The 14871-nt window shown below is 41.1% G+C and overlaps 1 protein-coding gene across 8 annotated transcripts in view; it reads right to left on the bottom strand.

Annotated features, from left to right (window-relative positions):
- CRACD (capping protein inhibiting regulator of actin dynamics) overlaps nt 1-14871 on the bottom strand; it is a 179006-nt gene that overhangs the window by 47735 nt on the left and 116400 nt on the right. For 5 of the 8 annotated variants that reach the window (XM_078394696.1, XM_073001219.2, XM_073001220.2 and 2 more), the window contains 2 exons: nt 7257-7392; nt 282-446 (listed from right to left, as the gene is read on the bottom strand). In XM_078394696.1, coding sequence (XP_078250822.1) covers nt 282-446; nt 7257-7376 — 285 coding nt within the window. In that variant the 5' untranslated portion in view covers nt 7377-7392. The remainder of the gene's footprint in view (nt 1-281; nt 447-7256; nt 7393-14871) is intronic. The other 3 variants (XM_078394698.1, XM_078394699.1, XM_078394694.1) reach the window with 1 other exon arrangement.

Below are 14871 nucleotides of genomic sequence, written 5' to 3'. Positions count from 1 at the left end.
GGTGAAGGGCTTGTGGGATTTTCTGCCTGAGGCTGGTCTTCTGATTTGATAAGAGAGTTGTTATTTATTGGTTCAACTTGGGCAAGAAAGTACCTTGAGCCAGCCCTGTTTCCAAACTCATATTGATTGTGTTTGACTGCAAGACATCAAGCACTACTAAATCTCTCAACCCATAACGTGCCTCGGTGCACTTGACTATGTTTCAGTGGACACAGCAGTTATGCTTGACTAAGCTCAACTGTTCCAGCTACAGAATGAACATGTATGATTTAAATGCTTACTTGATTATGGCTCTCTGGCAGAACTGTGTCCTGCTGTGTCTCAGTCTCCATCGGGTTATTCAACAGTACATCAGCTTCCAAACTAGCATTTGCCTCCCCAATTGTCTTCACTGAAACTGTCATTTGTGGGGGTTGGCCAAATTTTATATTCTTGGCCAACTGTTGCTGGAAAAGCAAACAACATTGTATATGAGAAAGAGCAGGATGGCTTCTGTTCGTGTACATACAGATCATCCAATCCAACAGTGATGAGCAATACACAGTCTAATATTCAACACTAACAAGTGTAAGTAAAAGGTTATTCAACACTAACAGGTGTAAGTAAAAGGTAGAGACAGATCACAATCTTCCTTTTGCTTGCTGGCACATGTCAAAACTCCACTTATACCTTTGAGTAGTTCATACTAAATGGATCCAGAAATTTGTTTTTAATTATAAATCTCTTGCAAAGCAATCTTTATTTATTTCTTTGTTTATAGAGCTTATAGACCACCTGACGTAGTGAAACACTACTCGGGGCTGTGTACATAATTAAACAGAGCATACAGCCATATAAAATAATACAATAACAAAAGGCAGACTTCATAAAAGAATCATCATTTTTTAAAAGGACATTGAGTTGAGAAATGGAAAATTCCATATTTCCTTCCTGAAATAGCTAAATGACTCATACTCAGCTAAGAGAGAACAGATAGCTGATTATCTTTGTTAAATTATAGGAATTTTTTTCCCCACAAGATCTTGTCTTCCTGCCTGTCATCTTATGTGTGAACATCTACAGGAAATGAATGCTAAAAAAAGAACATGTGCTGATTTTTATAAACATAGATGGTCAGATCCATAGAGATATTTTCAATATAAAGATATTTTTAAAAAAACACTGTGTGAGAAAAGATAAATTATAGAAAAATGAGATGAAATTAAAATTGTGACTCATCAGTAATGTAGCTTAAGTTAAAAAATCATAATGTTATTCCAAACAGAAAATCAGGGTGTCATCGGATGGAGATTTGTCTCAAGGTTGGGTCTGCTTTGGGGACAGGCTGTTTTGCTCCTTTTCCTGGCAACCACATGATGGGGCTATAATGAACCAACCCATCTCTGCCTACCTGCACCTTTTTGACTTCCTGTCAGGAGTTACTATTTTATTTTAATGTGGGTAGAATTGCTGTGTTTTGGTTTCTTTCCAGTGAGCGTTATCACCGATATCAAAACAAAGTGGATGGCTTAAGCTTGGGCAATGGAAAGCTTCCTCCAGTTCCCCCCTGGAGACACATATAGAGGGAAGAACATTTAAAAAAAAACTTAAAGTCAGGGTGGTATTAACCTATGGACAGGCCCCTAAGCTTTTAAGTATTTCAGGCAATCTCTGTCACTCCACTCTTTTACCCCATTACAGATGGCAGCCTAACTCTATTACAGTAGGTACTAGACTGCAGTTGTCATTGTTGTTTGTTGTTTAGTCGTTAAGTTGTGTCCGACTCTTTGTGACCCCATGGACCAGAGCACGCCAGGCCCTCCTGTCTTCCACTGCCTCCCAGAGTTGGGTCAAATTCATGTTGGTCGCTTTGATGACACTGTCCAACCATCTCGTCCTCTGTTATCCCCTTCTCATCTTGCCTTCACACTTTCCCAACTTCAGGGTCTTTTTCTCCTTCATGGATTGCTGCCTTGTCATGGTGAAGGGGCTTGAGTAATTCAGAGAAGCTATGGGCTATGCCGTGCAGGGACACCCAAGACGGACAGATCATAGTGAAGAGTTCTGACTAAATGTGATCCACCTGGAGCAGGAACTGGCAAGCCACTCCAGTATCTTTGCCAAGAAAACTCCATGGACAGAAACAAAAGACTGCAGTGCATAGCCCTATATCCATTTTGATATATGGTGCTGGAGGACAGCTTTCCAGATACCCTGGACTGCCAGAAAAATAAACAAGTGGATCCTACAGCAAATCAAGCCTGAACTATTTCTGGAAACAAAAATGATGAAACTGAGGCTGTCCTCCTTTAGGCACATCATAAGGTTCTCTGGAAAAGACAGTAATGCTGGGAAAGACTGGAGGCAGCAGGAAAAGAGAAAGACCAAATATGAGATGGATTGATTCCCTAAAGGAATCCCCAGACTGAGTTTGCAAGAGCTGAGCAGGGTTGTTGAAGACAGGACATTTTGGAGTTCACTCATTCATAGAGTTATCATAAGCCACAGATGACTTAAGGGCATGCAACAACAAGAAGATTCTAGAGAAAATGGCTAAAAAAGCTGATAAACTATAAAATTCCTTCCTATGAGGAAGAGTAAATTTGTTTCTATAGTTCAGTTCAGTTGTCTTTCTCTGTCTTTCAAGAAAAAAATGTTGCCATTGGCAAGATGGTTGATACTAACCAACACTGAAAACAGAATTGCATATTATGTCTGTGATGGGGTTTCCATCAAAATGGCACCGCCTGTCAAGCTTTGCCTACCTTCTTCATAAGATGTAGGATCACTTCTTCCCTATTATAGTTATGTCATTATAGTGTACTTTTCCCCACTATAAACCAGTAAGTCATTGATTAAGGATGTGCCATGTGGGGTTTTTGGACTACACATCCCAGGATTCTCCATTCTGAGAGTTCTACTTCACAGATAGATGCTGCCTGTTAGGGAGTTCCATTGGGCAGACAGACTCGGTCTTCCTGTTTCAAAAAGAAGCTTTCCAGAAAGCACCAGCACATCTTCCATTTTGAACAGGAAGAGCTAGGCCTATGCTTGGTCATGAAGTGTTCCAGCTTAGGGTCTTTCTCTCAAGCAAGCCACATGTAAGGTGTCTGTAGGTGACTGTCTCTCAGATGCGAATCTCAGAGGTAATTTCTGAGATTTGTAGTCCCCCCCCGCCCAAAAAAAAGAAAAAGAAAACCTGCCCAAAAAAAAGAAAAAGAAAAAAGAAAGAAAAAGAGGGAAAGAATGGCACATTTCTGCCACTGATGTACGAAAGGTCGAAGGAAGCTCATGACATGGTGAGTAATGGTAAGTCAATCTGCCCACTATAGGGAAGAAGCCAGTGCAAGCAGGCCACTTTCTGGTAGACCTCATGCCAGGCATATCCTGCATTTCCCCTTTGAATAGCATCATTTCATTTTTCCAACAAATTTACATTTTTGCTCTTATACCAATTACTGGTGTGTTTTTTTGTTTGTTTGTTAAAAATAGAGCTTCTATTTATGAGAGGGCCCAAAGCATGTAATGAGCTGCCTCCACCCTATGAACTTGCCTCTATCTTGTTTTTTACTATTTTTTTTTGTTATGAAACTATTACTCTGCAGCTTTGAACGTTGATCTAATTGCTGTCTATTGATTTGTTTTGAAAATTCAATATATTTTTAATGTGTTAATTTTTACTGTTTTGTTCTTTGGTCTTTCCCCCCATTTTGCAGAGGCAGGAAGAGTGACCTTTCTGAACCACGGCAGCCAGCAAGGCAGCTAATGGCTCCCAATTTTGGGGATGCGTGTAGGAATTGTCCAAGGTGCTGAACCTATTTTGGGAACAGAGGTCAACAATTTTAGCTTCTGTAAAGTACATACTAAAACTCAGCATAGTTTTCCTAGCAACCCTGAAACTGGAGTTACCAGGCGCCATTGGAGAACACCCCAGCAGATAGGTCCTCTGGCTGTGTTAAGAAAGCCAGTCTTGTAGGATCTGCAGTAAATATATATAGATGCATGCATGCATACTTATATAAGTTGAAACGTTCTTATACAGCTACGCAAATGAAGTAAATTTTAGGTGTAAATAGCTGTAAATTGTCATTTTGACTTATACTGACTACTACTCCATGGTGCTAAAGCCTTTCTAGGAAGGTTACAACATAATTATGCAAACAACACTTTGCCCCCAGAGAGCTGGGTAATCATTTTATGGACCTTGGAAAGATGGAAGGCTGAGTCACTCCTGAGTTTAAGAAATCTCTGTAGGCATTATCTGTTGCAAGCCAAGCCAGTGTGCAACAAATAGTGTCTACAGAGATTTTTAACCTGCAGCAATTCATTACAAAAACGTATGCCATCTGAGTAACCGTGCAACAGGATTTCAGCCACCTTCTCCCATTAGGGTATTTAGCATCTGTATATACTTCTCTGAGAGCCTTTGTTGATACTAGCATTTCATCTTCAGTTTTCACTCCTTTTAGTACAGATCTGAGGATTCGTGTTTTTGGACTTCAACTCCAAAGTGATTCCCCAGAGGGAATTCTGAGAGTTGGAGTCCAAAATCACAAATCTGCACACCTCTACATTCCAGAACTTATTTATTCAAAGCATCAAGCACATGCTTAAGATAAAAATGTTTGTTCACGATAGACTGGCTTTTATGAAGTGTGCTTCCTGTTCACATGCCTTCCACATTTCAGACAAGATGAATTTTTGAAGCTATTTTCAGCTTTGGCTTTTTTTTAAAAAAAAGTTTAGCTTCGTTTAGCTGTTAATTACTCAAATCCAGTGTAATGAAGATTTAACTTCACTGTTGTCTCTTGTGACTAGAATTGACACGTGTTCTGATTACTGCTGATTCTAATTTTAAGAGAGATGCCACTGTCATTTAAAGAGCTTGTAGACAGGAAAGGATATAAATGACTCTGTCAACCGGAAAGGAGATATTAAAGGCTATATGAAAGCAAATGGTACTTTATTTATGAAGCATATTACCACAACTATGAAAAAGCTCATCTTCAGTATGAATGGCAGCTGTGGCTATTTTCCAAATGAACCAGAACCTTGATTTTTCCTTTTGAATCTGCTTGCTCACTCTTCAGTTATTTTCCTCTCTGCTAGCTACTAACAATCTCAGAGTGGAGTGGGCAAGGATGGAGGGAATATATTCATTTGCTCTTTACTCACCCATCCTCTTTCCCTCCCTTCTTTTCCTATTCACTCACTTACCTGCCACATACATTCCCACAAAATCGCTCTTTTGATACCATATCAGGCAAAATCCAAAGAAACAAAACAAAGCAAAACAAAAAAATGACCAAAACATGTGGCACCTTAAAGACTAAATATTATATTATAACGTAAGCTTTCATGGACACATCCACTTCGTCAGACATAAAGAATAGGAATGAAATGGAATGAAATGTAGATGAAATTTCACATTCACATTCTAAATGTTAATTGGTTACATGCAGTAATTAGGCCTATGTTTAAGGTGCGACATGTTCTTGTATTTGTTTAGTTTTCTTTCTTTGAATTTTGCCTGATATGCTTCGCACAGACTAACATGGCTACCTCTTCTAAAAGTATGACTTTTCACACGATGTGATTGTATTCCTATGGCAGATTACACCCGGGCTGTCATAAAGGCACAATACCAGATTCCTATGCCCTTTACCTTAGTTGCCTAATTTGTTCTTCTCATCTTTATTATCAGAAATGTAAATCCCACCTCTTTAACAAAGAGCTATAATGTCCCCTGTTTTCTACTTCTGACCTATGGTGATCCTTTTCAGGGTTTTCCAGATAGAGAGTACTCAGAAGTGGTTTACCTTTCCCTTTTTCTGGGGACACCCTGGGACTGTGCAGCTGGCCCAAGGCCACACAGGCTGGCTTTACTCACAGGAGGCACAGTGGGGAATTGAACTCTTAACCAAACCTCTTTAACAATCCAGCCAGTTCAATTTCTAAACTACCAGAATCTAAAGAAGCATTAACCAAAACACACCACATGCTGGAAAAAACTGTAGTGTAAACTGAACAGGCCCTCTTCTTTTGTTCTGAGTATATACTGGACTTAACTGGTTTCAGCTACAAACCAACCTTCATTCTTCTCCTTCATGCAAGAGCAGAGAGACTGCCAGGTATCATGGAGGACAGAGATGTGTGTGTGTGCACGTGCGTGCACGGATTTTCCAAATTAAGATTTGCACAATGAAGAATGCTCCCCATGAGTAGATGAGCTTCACATTATATATACACATATATATACAAAGAACTCTTTTTTATTGTTAGCCCTGCTTTGCTTCCAAACCAATTAGCACATAGTCACCAGTTTTCTTAGTAGAGGAAAAACCCTCTTTTGGTAGGCATTTCTATTATAAAGAGCTGCTTTTAAAAGCACAATTAAGAGTCAGCAATTATTCATCCCGCAGAGCTCTTTATCTATTATTAGAAAGTATCAAGAGGGCTACAGCCTCATTACACCTGAATGCCCAATACTGTCTATTAGTTTGGAGAACACAGCAACATCTGCCCATTTGTGGGTCAGATAACACGCTAAGGCAAAGGCTCAGATTCTCCTCTTACAACCTTATCTCTCCAAACATACACATCTTTAGGAGCTGAAAAAGTTGCACGTGAGAAGAAGAAGAAAAAAACTCTCAGAATCTCTCAATGCCCAATAAGAAATCAAAAGCCAGTTCACTTAATACAGACTGAGGCAGGCTAGTGGCAGAAAACACTGACAATATTCTCCTCTTAAAGGAACCCCATGTCTAATGATTTGTTAATTGTATCATCCTGGTTGGCCCTGATAACAATAAGCAGACTCAAGTAGTAACCCTGAAATGTGACACTTCAGAGTGTAGGCGGGGAACTGCTTGTCTGAATGTTTCCGTGCTAAAAGCAACATTCTCACAGTTGAAAAGTCTGTCAGTTATGCTTTCTTCTTTTTTTTTTTTAAATGCTTTTTCCCCCAGGGGGACATGTCCAACTAAAAATGAAAACATGTAACCTGAAAGCATGCAGGCAGGAAGAGTTTCTCCATTTGATTATGCCTGTTGTGTCAACTAGCCAGCTACTGGGAAGAACAAATGTTGCTGCGGCAGTCTCCAGCTCCTCTGTTGTCATGAAATGCAGTTCACCCACCTGCAGAGCACGGCATGTAGCACATAATGGGGCACAGAAGAAAAAACTTACACTAATGCTAAGATGGTGAATTTTTTAAAAAAAGGAGCAAGAGAGTTCAAACCATCATATCTTGCTACGCAGTTCTTGCAAATTCTTACCTGAAGAGATTTGACTTTGCCTACAATGTTGTCTTGTGACATTGCTTCAATTGACTCTTCGCTCTCTGCTCGCCCATCAGGTATAAAAATACTGTCATGGGAAAAGGCCCGTGTTCCCATACTATAGTTGGAAGTCCTGCAAGGGATTTGGAACAGACAATATTTTTATTTTACAATAACCCCTAAGTATCTATTAAATATCAACACAGTGTGTATGCTGTTCCTAACATTGCCTTTTTTAAAAGCTCTAATTGTGTGATTTCTGAGATCTGCAACTGCTTATAGTACTGTATGAAATTTCTTAATATTGTTCCCAAAACCCCAGTGACTATGGGGACCACTGAAGTGTGTTTCGTCCAGAGGTAAGATGCCAGGTCTCTCTACTTTGTTAGTTTTTCCAATTCTTTATTTTCAACTCTGGCATCCCCTGGAATTGCAGGTGTCAATGATCCAGAGTAGGTTCCCCAGGGGTCAATTTTGACTTGCAGGGGGTCCATGTCAGAGAGAAAAAAATGGGGGTGCAAGTTTAGACTTGTATCAAAGCTTTGCAGGGGCAGGGAGTCTACAGCAAACAAATACGTATGTTGGCAAGTGGTCTATGGGGCAGAAAAGTTTGTGAACCTATGTCTGGTGTGTGATGTTCAAAGTGTCTGTCCATTTGGATCCAGAAATCCCACAAGATCTTGACTTCTTCATTTTCTGACACATTCTCTACCTGATGTTCCCATTTTTTGGATAATGACCAGTGCACCAACTTTGCGTGTTTGGCAATCTCTGGACATTCACAGATGAGGTGTGACACAGTTTCATCTTTTTCTTGGCAGAGTCAACATTTGCTGTTAGCATTAATTCCTTGGATCTTAGCTTTCATCATGTTGGTTTGGAGTGCTTGTTCTTGTGCAGCAAAAATCAAGCCTTCGGTTTCTTTCTTAAGAGTCTCCAGTTTTAGCCATGTCCAAGGCTTTCTATCAATATTTCTCAGGTGTTGTTATTTTTCCACCTGTTTAATTTATTTTCAAATTGTTGTTTGTTATATTGAGCCTTTGTTTCTGTTGTTTTCAAAATATTCTCCATTATGCATGTTATATTGAGCCTTTGTTTCTGTTGTTTTCAAAATATTCTCCATTATACATGAACATGTTGTTGTTGTTTAGTCATTTAGTCGTGTCTGACTCTTCGTGACCCCATGGACCAGAGCACGCCAGGCCCTCCTGTCTTCCACTGCCTCCTGGAGTTGGGTCAAATTCATGTTAGTTGCTTCTATGACACTGTCCAACCATCTTGTCCTCTGTCGTCCCCTTCTCCTCTTGCCTTCACACTTTCCTAACATCAGGGTCTTTTCCAGGGAGTCTTCTCTTCTCATGAGATGGCCAAAGTACTGGAGCCTCAGCTTCAGGATCTGTCTTCCAGTGAGCACTCAGGCTTGATTTCCTTTAGAATGGATAAGTTTGTTCTCCTTGCAGTCCAGGGGACTCTCAAGAGCCTCCTCCAGCACCACAATTCAAAAGCATCAATTCTTCGGCAGTCAGCTTTCTTTATGGTCCAGGTTTCACTTCCATACAGGAAAAACCATAGCTTTGACTATTTGGACTTTTGTCGGCAAGGTGATGTCTCTGCTTTTTAAGATGCTGTTGAGGTTTGTCATCGCTTTCCTCCCAAGAAGCAGGCGTCTTTTAATTCTGTGGCTGCTGTCTCCATCTGCAGTGATCATGGAGCCCAAGAAAGTGAAATATGTTACTGCCTCCATCTCTTCCCCTTCTATTTGCCAGGAGGTGATGGGACCAATGGCCATGATCTTAATTTTGTTTTTATGTTGAGCTTCAGACCCTTTTTTGCGCTCTCCTCTTTCACCCTCATTACAAGGTTCCTTAAGTCCTCCTCACTTTCTGCCATCAGCGTGGTATCATCTACATATCAGAGGTTGTTGATATTTCGTCCGGCAATCTTAATTACAGCTTGGGATTCCTCCAGTCCAGCCTTTTGCATGATGTATTCTGCATATAAGTTAAATAAGGCAGAGGACAATATACAGCCTTGTCATACTCCTTTCCCAATTTTGAACCAATCAGTTGCTCCATATCCATGTCTAACTGTTGCTTCCTGTCCCACGTATAGGTTTCTCAGGAGGTCTATAAGATGGTCAGGCACTCCCATTTCTTTAAGGACTTGCCATAGTTTGCTGTGGTCCACACAGTCAAAGGGTTTTGCATAGTCAACGAAGCAGAAGTAGATGTTTTTCTGGAACTCTCTGGCTTTCTCCATAATCCAGCACATGTTAGCAATTTGGTCTCTAGTTCCTCTGCCCCTTCGTAATCCACCTTGTACTTCTGGGAGTTCTCGGTCCACATACTGCTGTAGCCTACTTTTCAGGATTTTGAGCATAACCTTGTTAGCGTGTGAAATGAGTGCAATTGTATGGTAGTTGGAGCATTCTTTGGCACTGCCCTTCTTTGGGATTGGGATGTAGACTGATCTTTTCCAGTCCTCTGGCCACTGTTGAGTTTTCCAAACTTGCTGGCATATTGAATGTAGCACCTTAACAGTGTCATCTTTTAAGATAATAATAATCCCTTCCAATATTTAACAGATACTTAGGTTTCTGTTTAACACTTGTATCTGTTATATAATACCAATGTTTTTTATAACTTTGACTGCACCTGGTGTTTTTAGATCATCATCATCATCATCATCATTATCATCATCATCATCATCATCACCACCATCATCATCATCATCATCATCATATCCTCCATGGGCATAAGCGTTGTTGAGGCAGAGGGGCTTGCATGCTTCAGTGAGGTTGAAATCTATGCTGAAGGGTCTCCCAAGCCAGACAGGTCTCAGCTGAGAAGCCAGACCAACTGTGTCCACCAACCATTAATTATGATGAGAGGAAATAAACAGAAATCCATACCAGATCCTTCGTCGTCTAGGTCAACAAGGACCATGTCAGATGCTATAGCCTCTGGCCATCTGGTGACAAATGGGCTACAGGGCTCAGCAGACACTGTTGAGGGGCCAGGACAGACTACTGCAAGGCTATTAGAACAACATAAACACAAAACGTGGCTTCTCGCTGAAAATCGATAGCCTGTAGTTTAAAACAAATGATGGAAGTTTGGAAAAGTAGGTCTGTGGGTCTTCTCGGGCACCCATTCCATATCACACAAATTATCCCATAACAGAGGTGACATGCCCATTCTCCCTCCGGCAGTTTCTCTTGAGGCCAGAGCGGTCCTGGCCGAGTTACCCTCTTCAAGGGACCTTGCCCCCGCAGACATGCTAAAACTGACCATTCCTCTGGACATAATCCTTCAATAACTGGTTTCACTCCCTTGTTCTTCCCATCGGGTGCTTTACAGTTTCTATCCTCTCTAAATCTATCCCTTTCTGTGGTATTTGGAACACCCTTGGTTCCATTTCTCCTTCCATCCATTCCTCTTCCAAAACCACCACCCTTCTGGTCTCCCTTGATTCCTTTCCCTCCTGTGACGTGAGGAATACATCCACCTGCTTTCGAACTCTTTCCCTTGATTCCTCCTCCTCTTTTCCCACCTTAAATCCTTTCATTTTTGTAATCACTTTGGTTATCTCTTTTTCCTCTTTCTCAGATGTTTGAGGGGACGGTTCACTCTTATTTTCTCCTTCTCCTCTTCTGGCTCACAATACCTTGGATTACAACATTGTGCACACATGCACACAAGTTAAAGAACTGACAGAAAGAGAATATATCAAAAGACTGTGGAAAATCTTATACTCAGAATTAAATGGGGGAAATATTGTACAATCAAAGCCATACACACATGTTCCAGTAATTAGATACGCAGCTGGAATAATAGATTGGACTCAAAACGAACTAGAAGAATTGGATTGAAAAACACAGAAACCTCTTCTTTCCATTAATTTGATAATACAATCTATTTACAATAAATCACATATACATTTCTGCCACATGTGTTTCCAATTCAAGTTTATTTTTACACATAACAGTTGTTCTAAAGATCTTTGCTTCTGTATATCTTATCTGCAAAACATGCAAGATATTGTCTGGATCATTTACTGCTTTATCACATATCCCCTGCTGCTTTTTCCATAAACCCTCAGCCACTAAAAAGTTCTTAATATGATTAGACTACAGTCTTATTATTTTTTCATATTGATCACACTGTGTGTTGGATTAATTCAAGGGCAATTAATTTATTTCTTAAATTAACTACAGTGTGCCATGTTTATTGTTGCACAGAACGTTATCTTCCTATTCTGTTCTGAATTTATATATAATCTCAATCTTTTGGTCACATTTAACTAGCAGGTACATCTTGGTAAAACTGGATGTTAGATGAGTGGTGAACACCCTGAAGAAACAATATAATGAGCTGTAATTCTTGAGGCTTGCCACACAGGATTACAGCGTTCTGGAGATTTGATGGGCCTTGTCCTTAGGACAATGTCACCTCAACCATTCAGAGTCTCTGGGATAATCTTCCTCCACTTTGACTCATGAAAACTGGAGTGAATGTGACCAAAGCTTATAAACCAAACCCAACATGATTGCATGCTTAAACTCACTGGCATCAACCAGCATGTGCAGAATTACTCCTATGGATTTGCTTCCTTTTGGTGTGACTAGCAGTTTGTCTTTCATTAAAAAAAAGTCTTGCTTCTGTTTTGCTTTTAGTCAGAGAAAAATTATGTAGTGCACATACATTTGCTTCCAAAGGTTCTGCTTATGATTAAATAAATGTTCAAAACGAGTCTTTCAAGAAGCAAATACTTATCTCTCCCCTCTCTTTGAATTAGCCTAGGAAATTTATATACATGTTGACTGTGCATAACTGTATATATATCTTTTAATTCATAAATTTAAAGAAAGTGGACGTTCAAAATAGCAGATTCTGTAAATCTGTAAATAGCAATTGATTTTGCATTTTCATTACCCCTGTGGATTAGTATTGTAATGATGGAAGATAAGTGATCAATGTTTCCTTCAGGCAGTCATCTTGCCTCATGAGCTCAAGGATTCCTATCAGCTGTCTTGATATCAGCCATAATATCCAAGGCTTGAAAAGTGCTGTAAGGCAGAGGTCGTCAACCCCTGGTCTGCGGCCCGGTGCCGGTCCGTGGCCTGAGCTGGACGGGGCCACGAAGACAGACCTCCCCACATGCACTCTCCCACAGCTGCTTTGTGCATGCACGCGCGTGCCAGAGCTGGCATGAGTGCTCCCCCACCCCTTCATGCATGTGCTTGAGTGCCCACGTAAAGGGCTGGGGGGCATGGGCACGGGCGCTCTGGCACATGCGTGAAGGAGTGGGGAACGATAGTGCATGCTAGCTCATACCTGCACGCTCCCCCACCACTTTGTGCATGCACCTGAGAGTGCACATGCCCACAAGAGAGAGAGCGTGCTCCTTCGCATATGCATACGAGCGCTGGTGTGTGTGCCCCGCCTTTCTCAGCCGGTCCACAGTCCCGAAAAGGTTGGGAACCGCTGCTGCAAGGAACACAAAAATTATGCATTTTGTAGAAGTGCTGGGTGGAAAAACAACTTAAAATCTGAACTAGGATGTCAAGCTAACCCAAGATGTTTTGGCTGACTCAAAGAAAAAATACCGTGCTCTGCTCTCTGACCATTCTGTATAAATAAGTAAACTAGATCGGTAATTGATTAGATTTTACCTCATGACAATGTTTTACACCAAACATGAGGGTAGAAGGCTAATTTAGGGAATCCAAGATAAGCCATATGGAACTTCTGTGTGTGAGAAAAGGTGGTCTGAAGAACAATGGTTGGGAAACTGCTGCTCACATACTTCAACATCTGCGTCCTGCAGCGGATGACTCACTCTACCTTATATTTGACCTTGAAAACAATGACTCTCAAATGAGCTTTGTGGGGTCTTCACTTGTAATATTTTGCCACCCAAAGCAGAACAATATGCATGACCCACTCCCTGAGTCAAGGTCCATGGTATCCAAGGCTGAACAACTAACTTTGCCACTTGAGGCAGGCAGTTCTACAAGTATTTCTCCCTGGAATGAAAAACACAAATACTGTAAATTATCTAACTCTTAGCCCTTCATGACCTCCAAATCAACTGTCTCATTTAGCACACCTACTGTGCTGAAGGAAATCAACCCTGGGTGCTCACTGGAAGGACAGATACTGAAGCTGAGGCTCCAATACTTTGGACATCTCATGAGAAGAGAAGACTCCCTGGAAAAGACCCTGATGTTGGGAAAGTGTGGAGGCAAGAGGAGAAGGGGACGACAGAGGAGGAGATGGTTGGACAGTGTTATCGAAGCTACCAACATGAATTTGACCAAATTGTGGGAGGCAGTGGAAGACAGGAGGGCCTGGGGTGCTCTGGTCCATGAGGTCATGAAGAGTTAGACACAACTTAATGACTAAACAACAACAAATGTGCTGAATTCTGGCTTTGGGTATAGTTTTGAGTGATTAAAATCTGAAGCGAAACTTTAAATTCAAGACACTGCTCCCTTGGTAGACTCCTGCAGCGAAAAAACATATTCAGGGTTAATTTGAATTTGATAACTCTTCTATTTAAACATGAGGAAATCAGTACATGTCTAAGAATGAATAAATATACATGCTTCATAACACCTTGTGTATTACTGTATTTTTATGCCCTGATTTGTATGTGAGACAGGTATCATATCTATTGGTTGTGTTTTTTTACATCTATCCACCAAATGCTTCTTGTGACAAATGGTTAAGTTATGAAAGTTGTTCTTAAGGAGTGTATGATTTGAATATACTATCACCCACTGTGAGCTGGAGAAGAGAGAGAGTGAGCCATCCCCTCACACATCTATAGAGGAGGGTAGAGATAGAGAGGTAGAGAAAGTAACAGAAGAAGTGAAAGGGCTGAAGATGGGAGAAAAGGGGGAGGAGTTAGAGAAGCAAAAAAATTGAGGTAGATGTGTTCTTGACGACAGAGGAGGGGGACAGGTTGGGAGAGACGAGGAAGGTGAATGTTGTGGAAGACGAGTGGCAGGAGGAGGAAGAACGACCGTGAGTATTCAAAATACCGCAAGAAAGAGATAAGGGATGGTAGGCGCGAGAACATAGAAAGAGAGAGAAAAGAGGGTGACATAAAGATACCCTTAGAAGGTTTAGGACTGGACAAATGGACCGTACTGGTGTATCCTCGAGGCTGAGGTCCTTGGAGGAAGGTGGTCCAGCTAGGACCTCTCCAGCTGAATCAGAAGCCACCTGAGGGAGACTGGTCTCGTCACCCCTGTTGCAGGACTATATGTGTGGTGAGGAGTGGATGTTTGCAAAACCCGAACAATCAGGAGAGATTCAGGCCCTCTCCCTATTGAGGAAAGAGAGCTCCAGAGGAAGTTTACCCTTGTTATGGGCAGATTTTCCTGTAGACCTTGCTCCCATTGATTGTACAGAAGTTATCGTTGAGAAACCTAAGAATCTTGTTAATAAAGAGTTTGTTCTTAAAGAAACGTTTCCTCTGTCCTTTCCCGCCAAAACTGAGGAACTGTCAGATACTGTCAATGAACCCTGCCATGCCCACCTTGAACCTTCTAAACAGAATAGGATGCACACACACACAAGCACACACAAACATACATACATAT

Source organism: Pogona vitticeps, chromosome 5 (assembly GCF_051106095.1).
Source record: "Pogona vitticeps strain Pit_001003342236 chromosome 5, PviZW2.1, whole genome shotgun sequence".
In the NCBI taxonomy this organism is placed as follows: Eukaryota; Metazoa; Chordata; class Lepidosauria; order Squamata; family Agamidae; genus Pogona; species Pogona vitticeps.
This window is presented reverse-complemented; position numbering and strand designations above follow the sequence as displayed.